Source organism: Hippoglossus stenolepis, chromosome 2 (genome assembly GCF_022539355.2).
Source record: "Hippoglossus stenolepis isolate QCI-W04-F060 chromosome 2, HSTE1.2, whole genome shotgun sequence".
In the NCBI taxonomy this organism is placed as follows: domain Eukaryota; kingdom Metazoa; phylum Chordata; class Actinopteri; order Pleuronectiformes; family Pleuronectidae; genus Hippoglossus; species Hippoglossus stenolepis.
The window spans coordinates 159,669-175,443 of record NC_061484.1 but is presented as its reverse complement, the minus strand read 5'-3'; the positions used below and the strand labels follow the sequence as shown (position 1 = coordinate 175,443).

The 15,775-nt window shown below is 38.9% G+C and overlaps 2 protein-coding genes across 6 annotated transcripts in view; one reads left to right on the top strand and one right to left on the bottom strand.

Annotated features, from left to right (window-relative positions):
• Window positions 1-995: 995 nt before the first annotated feature.
• On the top strand, window positions 996-9,179 carry LOC118121967 (docking protein 1). Of its 3 annotated transcripts, XM_035178323.2 has the most exons (7): window positions 996-1,096; window positions 1,975-2,053; window positions 5,207-5,346; window positions 5,450-5,560; window positions 6,009-6,078; window positions 7,568-7,734; window positions 7,867-9,179. In XM_035178323.2, the coding sequence occupies exons 1-7, from the start codon at window positions 1,040-1,042 to the stop codon at window positions 8,785-8,787; spliced, it is 1,545 nt and encodes a 514-aa protein (XP_035034214.1). In that variant the 5' UTR covers window positions 996-1,039; the 3' UTR covers window positions 8,788-9,179. The 3 variants fall into 3 exon arrangements, with proteins under 3 accessions (XP_035034214.1, XP_035034223.1, XP_035034232.1); XM_035178332.2 differs by lacking the exons at window positions 996-1,096; window positions 1,975-2,053 and adding an exon at window positions 4,679-4,826 and having other exon boundaries at window positions 4,926-5,346; XM_035178341.2 differs by lacking the exons at window positions 996-1,096; window positions 1,975-2,053 and adding an exon at window positions 4,691-4,826.
• An 874-nt stretch (window positions 9,180-10,053) lies between these two features.
• The window catches only part of LOC118121988 (neuronal membrane glycoprotein M6-a), a 45,980-nt gene continuing 40,258 nt past the window's right edge, over window positions 10,054-15,775 (bottom strand). For all 3 annotated transcript variants that reach the window (XM_035178385.2, XM_035178376.2, XM_035178368.2), the window contains one exon: window positions 10,054-15,243. In XM_035178385.2, coding sequence (XP_035034276.1) covers window positions 15,091-15,243 — 153 coding nt within the window. In that variant the 3' untranslated portion in view covers window positions 10,054-15,090. The remainder of the gene's footprint in view (window positions 15,244-15,775) is intronic.

Below are 15,775 nucleotides of genomic sequence, written 5' to 3'. Positions count from 1 at the left end.
AAAAGTATGGACACAAACAGCTTTCACGTTCTCCTGATTTAGACATGGACAAAAAGCCTTTAGTAAGAGAGAGGTCTGATTTTTGAGCAATAACAAGTGCCTCACGTGTTATAGGGAGCTTTAAGGCAGCCATCTTAGGCGCATCCTCATCTCGAAATGCAACGAACCCTGGTCAACCCTCTACTCATAACCAGATTATAAAGTCCTACTATGCGGTAGTATTGTTAGTATTGGTTTAAGTTCTATTGTTTTCTCTGTCATTCGCCTGAGTACTTACACTCTTTTCTGTCTCTGTTTGCATCAGATGCCAATTCTTCCGCCGATTAGTTTGCATCCTGCTTTCTTCCTGCCTTCTGCCGATCACTCTGTGGAAGCCCTCCTGGCATCTCTGCATCTATGCATCGCTGAGGTGTTTAGTAAAGAGAATTAGAACTTCTGATTTGTCTATAGTGAGTATAATAAGAGAAAATTGTGGGTCATACTAGTTTTTATGTCCTTAAAAAACTATTTTCACCAAGGTAATATTTATTATGGGTCTGTTGTGCTTAATCTAAATGCTGTACACTGTATTTCTGCCTGTCTCTTTGGTTCCTCACCAGTTGTTGAGCCGTCAGAAAAGCCTCCTTGGTGTTCACAAAATGTGAATTAAAATATCAATTATATTAGAATATATCCAGCCATCCATATATATGTGTTTGAGTATATGTGTTAATATGGCAAACATGGGCCTTAAGCTCATCTTTAATGTCAATAGTAGGCCGCATAATTTATATTTATTAATTCTCTAACTAACTATTGATTGCTGTTTAGACATAAAATAATATATATGTATTTGTCAGTAGATATTTACAGAAAAGTGTATTGAATCTCTTCTCTTCTGCAATCATAACTGCTTCTACCTGTGTGTACACGCATATCAGGTAAGGATCATATTTCAAAAATGTCTCTGTGTGGGCGTGACCCAACCCAAAGGAGAAAAAAAAGACAGAAACCCATATACCTATTTCCTAATCTAAAGGGCAGTGCATTTGCTTCCCAGATGGACACCTACACCAAAACAGGGAAGGTTTACCTCCAACCATACAAAACTGGCAAAGTGAGTATGGACATATGATCATACATTCTGCTGTTTTGCCTTCTTGTTTTAGTGAGCACTTGAGAGTCACATATTTGCAGTTGAGCATACAGTTGTTTTCTTGTATTGCTTGGTAATTATTCTGTGTATGGATCACAGTAAAATAAAGGCATATGTCTTTACGAGATAATATACTATCCTACAAGCTAATAATACACTATGGCTCTGTGCCTTCTGCACAGTACCTAACAAGTGACATTCACAACCAGTTTTATTCAGTTTCAACTGTTTGCTAATGGAATGAGACATGAGCCATAGCTTGGGATCAATTGTTCTTTGTTCTGCACAAATGAGAAACTGGCGCAAGAATCCAAAGGAACATGTTGAAACACAACACAGTTTCTACAAAACACATTCCTGTGAAGTACTAACAGGTAGTATGCACCTATGCTGTGTGCTACTGCTTCTGCACTGAAGTACACATTTAACTTTAACCTTTAACCGCAATTAGTATAGACAAGTTTGAAATACAAAGAGTCCATTACTAATCACTGTTAACTGCACTGTAAAACTTACTTTTCCATTCTCTCATGCTGATGCTCTTCTGTACCTGTATATATGGACAACAGAGAAAGGATGTTTACCTCTTTTTATCAAATTTGGAAGGATTGAAACTGCTTTCATGAAGACAATATTTAGCGTGAGCATGTTGCAGGTGTGTGGGAATGGAAGGGGGGTGTTATGAAGGAAAGGTGGAGAAAAGTATAGAGGACTACCATATGTAATGTGTGTACAAAATTTTTGAATTACTGCAAAGTCAGACCGCCCTGAACTGTCCTAACCAGTTTCTGATTACTCTGTCATTACCAATCATTAACCATTCATCTCTTTCTTCTCAGAACTGGAAGCCAGTGTTGTTGTCTCTGTTTGCCTCCACCAGTAGAGAAGTGGGTCGACTGGAGATCCAGAATATGGGAGGTACAGCAACCTTACAGTGTCTACTTCTACAACTATTTGTCTTGGTGTGATGTTTCACTTTATTGCTAGGTTGGTCTTATATTGGAGGGTTTGGCCATACATGGTTATAGTTCAGTGTTGTAATAGACACACAGTCTGGTGATGTCAGGTGACATGTTGTAACAGAAACCTGTAGCCTCAGTCTGGTCCCAGTGGTTCATTCTCTCCTCCTCCTCACTGCTGCAGCTCCAGGACCTCCCCCTCTTCTCTTGCTCAACTCAGTACAGCTGTCAGCTGTTTCAGTGCGTAAACCCGAGAAGGCATGTGTCTCCTGCTAACACCGTCTCCCTGTTATCATGCTAAACGACTCTGTTGGCTAACGTTAGCTACCATTAGCATTTTTAGCCCGCATTAGCATTCAGCTAATTCAGCTACCAAACGTCAGTAATAAAGCACTACCACAGCGTGGTAACATATTTTCTACATGTAAACTATCAACTACTGTTTACATACGAAATAGGTGACATTAGTAAATATATTGATCTATAGACTTCTCCTCACTGGAGAGAAGACAGCTCAGTGAGGTCGTCTGGCGTTTTAACGCATGAGGGCCACCGTAGCCCTCCTCACGCTCAGGAATGGAGGGGGAGTGATGAGCACTCAGTTTGAGACGATGTTAAATGGTAAATGGTTTTGTATTTATATAGCGCTTTTCTAGTCTTGATGACCACTCAAAGCTCTTTACAGTACAGTTTTACATTCACCCAATCACACACACATTCATACAGTGCATCTATTAGCAGCACTTTGTTGTTCTATGAGGGGCAATTCAGGGTTCAGCATCTTGCCCAAGGACACTTCGGCATGCAGATGGGGAAGACTGGGGATCGAACTGCCGACCTTCAGGTTGGAGGACGACCGCTCTACCCCTCAGCCACAGCCGCCCTGTTGCCTGCCCTTTACACACTGAACCTTAAACCCTAAAGGTCCTTAGCCACTGGTAATCACAAGCATAAGGTTTCTACATCCGTAACAACCTCAACGATATCCATCAAGCCCAAAGTCAACTCCACTCAATTTATATCTGACTTTTGGGGGTCCAACATCAGCTGGCGGAAATGTGCCTGAGACGGAACCCCCACACTGAGTATCTATCCGCCCAGTCCACAGCATATCCTCACAGACAAGCCCAACAGGGCCTTTTTTCATCCATCTTCGTCCTTGCCCTTCACATCCATTAATCCATCTGCAAAATCTAATACAGCCTGAATTTCCATTAAAAGATTCAAGGGTGGGTTTGTGTATTCTTGGATGATATTTTCTCTCTTGGAAATTAGGTCGTTACTGTCACGGCTCAGGCTGTTCCTCTAGTGCAGAGGTCACTAACAGGCGGACCGCGGTCCGAGTCCGGACCCAGAAGCCGTCCCGTACGGACCCGGACCTACAGCCAAAACAGAAGGTTATGATTTAAAACCTGACGGGGCGCTTCTATTTGTAACCGGCACAGCTTTTGTAGTCTTTACGGTAGTGGTTTAGCGGGTGAGGAAACGCACAGACCAATTGCATGCGAGTTAAGCCATCCCACGTGATACTACTCAGCCAATCAAGTCTGTGCATTCCAGGCGGTAAACATTGCGACTCTACAGTGCAGACAGATGAGAGAGTTAGAGGCAATTTAAACATGAAAAGACGGTAGAAAGAAAAAGAAAGATAGAGATACAGGTAGAGAAAACAAAGGGAGAGAAACAGAGGAGTGAGACGGAGAAAGGGAGAGAAACAGTGGAGTGAGACGGAGAAAGGGAGAGAAACAGTGGAGTGAGACGGAGAAAGGGAGAGAAACAGGAGTGAGACGGAGAAAGTTGAGAAACAGGAGTGAGCTGGAGAAAGGGAGAGAAACAGAGGACTGAGACGGAGAAAGGGAGAGATACAGAGGAGTGAGACGGAGAAAGGGAGAGAAACAAACGACTGTGCCGGAGAAAGTGGAGAAACAGGAGTGAGACGGAGAAAGTGGAGAAACAGGAGTGAGACGGAGAAAGTGGAGAAACAGGAGTGAGCTGGAGAAAGGGAGAGAAACAGAGGACTGAGACGGAGAAAGGGAGAGAAACAAACGACTGTGCCGGAGAAAGTGGAGAAACAGGAGTGAGACGGAGAAAGTGGAGAAACAGGAGTGAGACGGAGAAAGGGAGAGAAACAGACGAACAAAGTGGGGGAGTGGGATATAAGAGGGGAAGAAAGTGATTCTAAAACTGTTCAATTGTTAAGATGTGTTGAGATTTATTATCTGTAAAATTGGTTGAGACTTTTGAGTCAAGATGTGAAACAGAAAAAGGGAAATTCAAGCTTTTGCTCCCTTTATTTTATTTTTCTGAAGTTAAGCCCTTTATTTGAACATGCACAATTTTCACATTTTATTTATTTTCTCTTATTTTGAAATGCAGCCCTACTTTTATTTAGTTAATGAGAGAACATTATACATATCTGCAATCATACATATATGTTCAGTTCTTTGTTTTACGTGACAATAAATATTGTCCAAAAGTTTTTGAATCGTACTGAATTCATTTGATTTGACAGTCAGGTATTTAGTACATGCAGATGTTGATACAACTACTAGGCTACACAGGCTAAATATATATCACACTAAATAGTTAGACATTATGATCTTCCGGACCTTTGCTTCAAGAAATTTTCTCTAACTGGATCTCTTTAAATTTTAGTTGAATACCCCTGCTCTATAGTGTTTCCCCCTTTTCTCTCTGCTCCCCTCCTGTTCGCCTCCTCCCCTGTGTTGCATGTGAGTATGTGTGTGAGTGCGGCAGTCCTGGCCCTTGGCGTGAGTCCAACACCTGGTAACTCGTAAATCCTCCTCATGTTTTTTCTATTTTTGCCTCAGGATCGCCAGAGCCAACCTGCCTGCCTTATCTCCAGCTCACTGGATCACAGGCTCAGTCTCAGCCAGCACCAAGCTTGTTACCTGCCTGCCTCTGCACTTTATTAAAATACTTTTTTGCTCAATCACAAACCAATCCATCTATGTGTCAGCTTTTGGGTCCAGATCAAAAACAAACCCTCTCAGTTACAATGGAATCGATCTGATTGTTTTAGTTAAGTCTGGATGGGTTTGTAGTTGAACCTGGCTGACCTGTCTCTGTGTGTCTGTCATTTATCCCCCAGGTGGTGGTGCAGAAGTGGATCATGGCACCGCAGTCAGGAGACACCACCAGCCTCTTGGGAAGAAAAAGCTGAAGGTGGTTCAACTGTCCAAGCTGATCAGTGTTGTCAGACTGCCTTCAAACGCTGAGGCCTGCCCCATGGTGAGGTCATAATCTTTACATATTTATAGTCCGTTTACAATCGTTCCATGTAGCAATAATGGTTAAAATAAATACTACAAGATCCTATTTTTGCTGCTTGCAGGAGAACATGTCTGCATTTTGTGTGGAAACACAGGATAGAACATTGGTGTTTGCTGCACTCAAAGACGACTGTGTGGACTGGGTCAAAAAACTGTGTCACAGCATGTTTCAGGTGAGATGAAACAGAAATGTTTTTGTCACATTGTCACATTGTGACAATTGTCTTAAACCTGAGTTATTCTAGAAAAAAACTGGAAAAAAGAAGGCAGCATACCTATTTTGTTTCTGTGGACTACAAAATAAATTAAATTATATAATTATACATTAATAGCACCAAATCACAATATACATTATCTCAAGGCACTCTACATAGTAAGGTCGAGGCCTTAAAAATTGTAGAGAAACCCAACAGTTACCACAATGAGCAAGCACTTTGGCGACTGTGGAGAGAAAAAACTCCCTCATTAACTGGAAGAAACCTCTAGCAGAACCAGACTCAATGTGGGTGGCTATACAGCAGAAAAAGAGGGGAGAGAATTCTGAGACACTTGGCCCTCCATATTGTAGTATAATATCAGTTTGTATACAATGCCTGGTGTACATGCATTATGTTCTCTCAGGGAGGAGGTCGCTCAGGCTCAAATCAGCTTCATTTGGAGGAGAACCAGATATATGCCTCATCAGATGAAGGTAAATCTTCTACTTCATTGGTTTTCCTCTCTTTTTTCCCCACCATTTGATTAACTGTATGAAGCTAAATTCATGCCAAAACAAACTAAACAAGTTTTACAAATTCCCTACAATTCACTTGCAAACACAATGTGGTTTGCAAAAACAAAACCCCAATCAGATACGAATGCATTTTGTTTCGGAAATACAAAACGCATCTGACAAACAAATACACTGCATATTTCCAACAAATAATGCTTCAGAAACAGAACATAAAAGCACAGAAAAATGATTTCCACAAGTTACAAAACTTTTTTTTTTTACAAGTACAGAAAATGCTGCTCTGGGCCATTTCAAAATGTACTGTAAACATCTGTATACGGGAAAACTCCAAATTTAGAGGTGGCTGGTTTGACTACGGAGAGACAAACAACAGCTGGTTTTACCGCAGTGTTGACTCATGCACATCACTCATTTGATGATAACAATAACAAACATTTTTATAGCGCCTTTCAAGGGACCAAAGGACAGTTTACATATTTGAGGGAGAAGGACATATTTAAGGTGACACAAAAACACAAGGACAGATAGCATCAGACCAGGTCACATATTTAGTGTTTTTAGCTTACACTGCCAGAAAGCCATCATTCTCTCTTCCACAATGACTGATCGGGGTTGCATTCAACTGGGAAAATCCTCAGATTGACACAATGGGGAAAAATCATGACAAAAGTCTTTTTTGTGTTGTACTTGTAGAATATCTTTTTTTGTACTTGTAAAATATAATTTTTTTGTCTTAACGGGATATATTTTTTGTACTTTATTTTTCTACATGTAGGAGACATTTTTTGTAACTTGTGGAATAAATTTTTTTTGACTTTGCGGAAGACTATTGGTTCCTGAAGATTATATATCAGAAATATTTAGTGTATTTGTTTGTCAGGTGTATTTTGTATTTGCGAAACAAAATGCATTAGTTTGTTAATGGTGTTTTGTATTTGCAAACCATATTGTGTTTGCAAGTGAATCGTAGGGAATACGTAAAACATGTTTTGTTTGTTTATTAAGTTTTGGCGCTCAATAACTTTCTGTGTTGTTGTTATTTTTGCATTTCTCTTGTTGTGGGATAAGTCATAAGTAAAAGAAAATGTGTATACTTTTATTTAAGTGGTGTTTCACAGCACTTAACACAGGTGTGTTTTGTCTGAAGGGGTTAGAGACTGGTTTGTCTCTTGCCTCACTCCTGCTACCAATTATCAATTAATGGAATTGTGCAAATGCATCGCAGTGCACATACAGAGGACAGACACCAAACCAGGCCCCATCATAAAAACATGGCTCCATAATGCCACTAGTGATTTACTTAGAGGCCCGAACCTTGCAAAGAAATTGTGCAATCTTACTGTCTTAACACCTAAAAATTCTTCTTTATTCCTGAAGGATCATTTTGAAAAATGATTACTTATTTTATGTGCATAGTTATAACAGAGAATATTCTCCTGCTTTGCAGAATTCTGGGTTATAGTTCAGAGGACGGATGCAGCAACACGTTGTGGTCTACAGGGGTTCGCCTGGCTGCAGGTGGGACAGGAGGCACTGCAGCTGAGAGAAACACAGAGAAAGAAACTTGTCAGGGAGTGGCCTTATGAACTGCTGAGACGATATGGAAAAGATAAGGTATCATAAACAATCATAATGTCTCCATTTACTGTTCACAATTAATTATTACCGGAGTGTTTCATTGTATTTCTTTTTTAAGTGCTGCTGGTCAGAACATGCTTTATGTTCTTCTTTGTCTTCTCCCACCAGCTGGCTTTAACCATTGAAGCAGGGAGACGCTGTGACTCTGGTCCTGGAACATTCACCTTCGAGACACCGCAGGCTGAGAAAATATTTTTCCTGATCCAGAGCACCATCAACCGAAAGACTTTAGCTATTACAACAGGTAACCAAAATCAAGAGGGTAAGAGAGTTATCACAACATACAAACAGACCAATTCCCCTCTCCCCAAAATACCTGATATGACCGGTATGGCTATTGTGGAGAGGGACCTGAGGACAGAGGAGGGGAAATGTGGAGCTTCTGAAGAGAGTATTCGTATTCAAGGAGAACTGGTTTCACAATCAGAATGTGTATCAGCACAGCCAGCTCCTATCACTCTCATGCCTCTGCCATTGGTTCCCACAAATGACAGCCACTCTGGAGGTCATCAAAGTTGCCAATCAGACCCTGTATATGCTAACCCAGCAGAATGCATTCAGTCTGTATCAAAACTACAACTGTCCTTGGCTCTGTATGTGGACCCTGCAGTTGTTCTTCCACTCAAACCCCCCACTTCAAGAGCAACTGTTGCTCCCCTTCCTAGCTCCTCAACGTCACATCCTTGCTTTGACACGGACTACCCAGATTCAGTCTACTCAGAGGTTTATGACAGAGTTGGTCCAGTCCAGAGTAAACATCTCATCTTCCACAGCAAAGAAAAAACTAAGTGTTTTACAGATGATGACCCCATTTATACTGAGCCTTTGAATGAGAAGGAGAAGGTCTTCCATAATACTGAAAACACACATGACCCATTTGCCCACCTGTATGCTCAAGTCTGCAAGTCATCTTGTCCCTCAACATCCTCTAACACCACCCCTCCCTGCTCTGCTCCCTCTTTTTCTGTTTCTGGCAACACATCAGAAACAAATGACATGGACCAGTCAATTGATGATGTCATCATTTAGGTTATCATTTTCTGACTTAATATTAACATATCAAAAAATGTCATGATAAGTGAGTGACATGACATGTCCTTACTGGTCTTATCATTATCATTCTCATTAAGTGACCATAACCTTTTCTGTTTTTGTGATAACAATTATATTAGCAGACCTCTTGTAATGGTAATGCTACATTTACAGATTTTAAGAAATGCACAAAGATGATAACACATCCTGAGTAAACAAAGACAATTTACAAATATTTTGTGAAAAAAAGTACATATCATATTTAAGCTGACTGAAATTCTAACACATGATTTTATGTTACATTTATTACATGTTACACATGCAACAAAATTGTTGTTTTTAAAGTTAATACATGTATAGCTGTTTGTAAATAAAGGAAACCAAAGAGGTATTGTTATTTTAGTATCTTTTAGTGTTTTGCATCGTAAGTTCTCATGTTTTTCTGAACATAGTAGCATGTACCACTGACACATGTAACAGAATTTTCTTTTTTAAATAGACATTAATTCAACCATTCAACTTCATCATTTGATCATCAGAATGATTTCACATAAATGGTACCAGGTCTTCGATTAATACTGTATGTTATTAAGACAAAATGTTAGAAGTTGCCAAATCCCTTAACCATTCTCATTAAGAATAATGGATGTTGGATAAGAATGGTAAGCATGAGTCCATTTGTGTCAATTTTAATACTCTCAGGGAAGTAGTATGAGTATAGTACATGTCTGACAGGCTATTTTGCTTGTGAATGCATGAGTAACATGCTTGTCCTTATAGATATTTAGAGTTGTAGAATTATACCCTTACACCTGCAACTTGATTATTTTTAGGAAAGTCAGAAACCTCTAGTAAGGATATTTATATGTACTTATGTCAAGGAGTTTATGTTTTCGTTAATGTTTGTCTTTCTGGTTGACTGTTAGCAGGGTTACACATAAACTACTGAATACATTTTCTTGAAACTTGGTGGAAGGGTACGTGCCAAGGAAGAACCCATTTACAACCTTTTAGACTTTCACCAATCTGTGTGTGTGTGTGTGTGTGTGTGTGTGTGTGTGTGTGTGTGTGTGTGTGTGTGTGTGTGTGTGTGTGTGTGTGTGTGTGTGTGTGTGTGTGTGTGTGTGTGTGTGTGTGTGTGTGTGTGTTCTAAACTGGTAGTATTTGTGCTGGCATGTTGTCATAGATAATGTTTTTTTCAATATTCATGTTGCAGTGTGACAGTGCTTTTAAGTGAAATGAAGACAAAAACTCACAATAATACACAAGTGTATTATTTTGTTTTATTTATATATGCAAGCAAGTTAATGTCTTTACAAATAAAAAAGACACTGTCTGCCCAAGCTGTTGGCACAGATATGTACAAAATTGAAGGAGTAAAGAAGATAAAGTCTGCTACTAAACAACCAGAGTGAAGTACAAAAAGTCTTGAATATCATGGAGAGACAAAAAAACTCTACTCCCGATGTCCAAACTGACATAATGCAACAATGGAAAACATGATGATCAATATAAGGTCACAGACCACGGCATCATCGACTTTTAGATTTGTGATTCAGTTCACGATGAACAAGAAAGGACTTTGTTCAGGCTAAGAGAATCTGACTTTTCATCCTGTGATAAGCAGCTGAGCTGTTGTTGCACAGAAGGTCAGATTTTGTGTGCTTTATCTCACTGACATGGGCAGTTTTTCTGAATCAAATGGATTTGTGGTCAGGATCATGGAATGTTGAAGTTGGTCCATTCTCAGCTGTGGTCAGCAGGTAGACAAGAAAGCCTCAGGATTAGTACATGTCAATACACATATTCATCTTTACAAAGAGACGTGGACTACAGAGTTAAGGACAAAGAAATTAAGAAAATAAGAGCAGCTCACATTCTCTTACTGGATTAAACAGTAGCTGAATCTTCTTTTGCCTGTTCAAACAGTAAATCATTTAGGCCACAGTGACACCTTCTGGTAAAGATCACTCTGTGTTCTGCTCAAACTGCTTAAGTAAATATTTTTTTGTTAAATTTACTGGAACTAGCTTGAATGATAATTTTTGCCTCATTAACGTCTGTTACATAAAGTGCTCTGGATATTTGAGCTGTGCTGACTACGCTTGTTGCTTATTATTTGAAGCTGTTACTTATGCATCAGTGACTCTTTTATAAACATGCAATGTCAAAGCACATCAGCACAGAAAATCAGACGAGTCACGGTCAAAGTCAAATATAGTCACAAAAATCGGAGGCGGACACAAGCAACTGTGGTGAGACAGTAGCCTTTATGCCCAGAAAGAGGAAGAGGATGTGAGCAGAGGTGAGTAAAGATTCAAGAGTTTATTGTCATAAAGGATAATGGGTGGCCAGAGCAATACATTACACCATGTTTGCAAATCTGTTTTATTAGCATAAACAATAACAACGTGATCATATCACTTAGGACTTGCAATAATAGATGATTCATGCATTTGTATGCCAGCGATTTATGTGTATAGATTTCTGGCAAACTGCTACAATATATTGCTCTGGTGGAAAACAAAGGAATAAGCAAGCAAGCTTAGCAACACCATTATCAAGAGGAAACAGCAAAACTTCACACTGAAAAGTTTGAAACAAAAAACAGCAGAACAGTGCCAGTGGGAAATATTAATATTTTTGTTTTAATCATTAAAATTATGACCATTGAATGCATAACCATGCCACAAACAACAACTAGATTTTCTTTCTTTTTTTTTCAATCTAGTACAATATTATCTTCTTTATTATGTATGCATTCATTTTCATCGTTATTTCTTCAGGTTATTACCAATGCTGCAATACTACACACAGGTCCCACAGTGGACCACAATGCACTTACACACACAGAGAGAGAGAGAGAGAGAGAGAGAGCTCACAATGGTCAATAAGTGCACAAAAAACATTATTTTCTTTTACCTGATGTTAAAAACACTGACATGACATCCATTGTCAGGCAATTAAATGAAAAAATACTGTTACTGTAAAACTAGACCCTTAAAAATACTGACTGTACGCAGCCAAGAAACCCCTGAACAGGCCACGAGTCTGAAGGAGTAGTATTCTATACTGATGGTACACATTTTTTCAATTTTTTTGTGTCACATGCAACTGCATTTACACAACACAAAGAAATATATTTGAAGTCTGTTGTACCACTTTCATACTGGAAGAAATTTGATTCCATGTGGTTTGTAAAAAATGACTTCAGTGCCTTTTTGGACACTGAAATGTGTTTTGGATGTTTTGTTGACTTTCTGTCTCTATGAAAACTAACAGGTTCATCAGTATTTAACAGACAAATGTTAGATTCTATCTAGTCTATTCATGATACTGAACTGTTATCCTTTTAGTAATTATTGTGAAAATAAACTGAAATTGTATCAGAGCCATACTGTGAAGGGCCATCTATTTTATTTCAGCTAATATACTTAGCTGAAATAATATACCATAAGAAAATCATCTCGCAGAGGCCCAGAACTTGATAATCTGCAGCACACCCACCATTTTCTGTGTAAATAGTTTTTCATGTACAGCTACTGCTGTGTTGCCCAGGAAGCAAATACAATTCCTGTGTGTGTTAATGCAGCTTTCGTAGAAAGAAGAAGCTCAGGACATTGGCAACGAATCACCCCCCCTCCAGACTCCGGACCAGCAGGAGATCATTATCTTGACCTCTCCCCTCAACTGTTGCACATATATGTATATCTTTATACAGAGTCAATTTGGGTATAGTGCTTGATACTGCACATAAAAAAAATGAAAAAACACATTTATATTTCTAATTAAATGGTTTCACATTTAAAACGTTTCAGAGATTAAAAGTTGATAGTAAAATAGTGAAATGATATTGGTAAAGAAAGAATTATGGCTCAGAGTAATGTCATGGTGTAGTGCATCTGTGTGTATGTGTGCTGGTATATTCATCAAATTAAACCAGTCATCACCATCTTCATCATTCGTTCAGGAATCATTCTGCAGACACAATGAATAATCTCTCAATCATCTCTACTGGCAGATAGAGAATCACCTCTTTCCTTCACAGCTACAAACAGGACAACACATACAATCATCTTATTCTAATGGCTGGGTCAATTCAATTTTATATTGAATACAAATGTAACCCCTGCAAAAAGTTTTTTTGATACATTTTCTAATCTCACTTTTGCGCTTACAAAAAAATGTATCCCTCCAGAAGGACCAATATAATAAAGTTTTGGTATCATAACTAAAGGTTGAAACAAGTCTAAGTGTAATTTCAAAACAATATTCCAGTTAGAACTATGACAGTTTTAAAAATCCAATCTTTGCAGATTGATAGAAAATCCATGAAGGTATGCTCATCCAGAAGTAATACAGTGTATAGCCTAATCTGGAAACCACAAATTTATCATATAAAGTGTTCCTAATTAAGAATCATTCATTTTGGACTTCATTACCAACAATATTACTCCAATGGAGTCCCTGTAGCTACTGCTGAGTTCATCTCCTTCTACCTGTTCCCACCACTGCATACTGTCACATCCATTTTGGTATCAAACCGACTCCTGAAACTCAACCAAACTCCTCACATGTTGGTACAAAAAGCTGCTCCTGAAAATGCTTTTTGGAAAGATCCTCTATCTTTAAACCCAAACATGCTGAGACCAAAAACCGTAGTAAATAGTAAAGCCACAACCAAGACACCACCCAGAAGTCACAGTAACCATCTGTTCAGTTCACCAGTGTTTGTCACATTAGCATCAGTGATGTTTGAAAAATTAAATGACAAGTACATTTTGTTTAGATTAGGGCTCAATTAAAGAAAGGAAAATAACAGGGCCTCTTGCAGAACCACTGAAATGAAAAATCGTTACATGAAAATGTAAAAGTGATAAAAGCCCAATCTCCGCACAACTGCCACTTTTAAATACCCCCATGCCAAAATTACACAATGCCGATTAAAATGTGGCAAAACCCAAAAAGTGAGAAAAAGACATTATTCAACAAAGTGATGAAAATAGTACACATTTCAAAAAACTTTGTGCTGTTATGATGTGCTGTTTCTGAGGACAATTCCCAAGTTTATACAAACTGGGGATGAAAGGGAGGGAGCACGCAAAGCCTGAATGGCCTCTTTGAAATTCTTTAACTTTTACTCTGATGACAGAAGCCTTAACATTAAGAGAATTAGAATTGATTCATGATCATCAGAGTACTTTATCAGTCCATAATTTGTCTAATTATCATTATTACAATAACCCACCTGCTTAAACATTTCAAGAATTTCATTTCAAGAATTAACTACTTGTGTGACATGCTGTCTTCAGTATGTGTAACAAGTATGCAGAACAATTATTGTATGTGGGCTCAAGATGAGGAGGTGACACATAGGAGAAAGTGGTTAGGTTGGATGAAAAAGTAGGGAAAAGGGAGAAGGGTAGGAAAAATTAGCATCCTATTTGTAACCAGGGGGTACATGCTTCCTCAAGGCCCACACTTCTCTGCAATACCAGTCATCATTTAGTGGTGCGACACAGCATGACACCACCATACAACATTACCTGCACAACACCGACCATTCAGCCACATCTATGTGCGTGTATGTGTGAGAGAGAGAGAGAGAAAGAGAGAGAGTGATAACGTGTATGGTGTACGGCAAGTACAAGGCTGTTGAGCAGGAGTGGCTCCCATATTATATGATGAGCTCATTGATACCAGACTCATGCACATATCTGCTGTAGATAGTTGGCCTTTGTGTGTTATGCTAACAGCTCGTTACATTTCTATGATATGTTTCTGTGACAGCTGTTTTGCATGCTGAGCAATGGTGTAGTTTGCTGCCACAACTAATGAGCAACCTTTCACTAAAATATTTGCTATCTTTAAATAATAATTAAAAAAAAGGCAAATTCAAACTCAGGATAATTTAATACGACTATTCAGGAAAACAGGGACCAAATTCAAAGTGTAACATTTTTTTTATTCTTCTCCTCCTCATTTTTGTTTTTTCTTTTGTGTTGAAAATATACATGGAGCAAACTCACATGGTGTTAGCACAGACCCCCAGAGCCAATAATCTACTGCTGACATGAGGATGATATTGGTATTAGTGTATAGTCATAATTTGTTTGTTAATGTCTGCCAACTTGTTTCTGTATCTGTGTCTGAACACATGTTTTTGTTGTCTTTTTCACCTATGTATATATTATTTATCTCTGATTGACTTAGGCTTGTATCATGCCCTTTGTGTCTGTGTGTGTGTGTGAGTGCCTGTGTGCGCATCATCATCATCATCAGTGTGTCTGACAGGGATGTTTATGTGTAGGCATTAAGGCGTTCTTTGGAGCGTGTGGAGTGGATGTCATGCAGCTCCTGTTCCTCCTTCGACTTGATGTCCTCGTACTTCTGCATCCGGCTGGCGTCCTTCAGGTAGCCCCAGTTAGCAGCTAGAGCCATCAGGAAATGGACCTGAGACGAAGAGTCAGGGTAAACCTTAAAAATAGTACAAATGGAGCAAACCAGGTGCACTACATACACTTTACAACAGTGCAAACAGACATCAGCCGTTTGTATGGGGCAACCATTGTAGCCTATTGGTAGAGGCAACTACCATTGAACTTCAACCTGAATTATTTTTAATAGCTGCAGATGAATAATAGCCTTCATAGCTAAATATGGCACATTTACATTTTGGAGACATGAGACTGCAGTTCTGGTTTGGTCTGTGGAACTTGACATCACACTCAACAATGTAAATTAAAAATATCTTGAAACCCAGTGTAGATTAAACCATCCTTGGTCGACGCTGTGTTTACAACTTGTTTATGCTGCCCACAAAAGGCCACAAGCCTGTAAGTGCAGGTTAAAATTGGAATTAAATAGAAATAGAATATATGATCTTTGTCTATTTTCTAACTTATATTCTCAAAAGCAGCGTGGGATGAATGCAGGAAAATCTAAGCAGGAATAAGCAGGTAGAGAAAATTAATGCATAATGAAT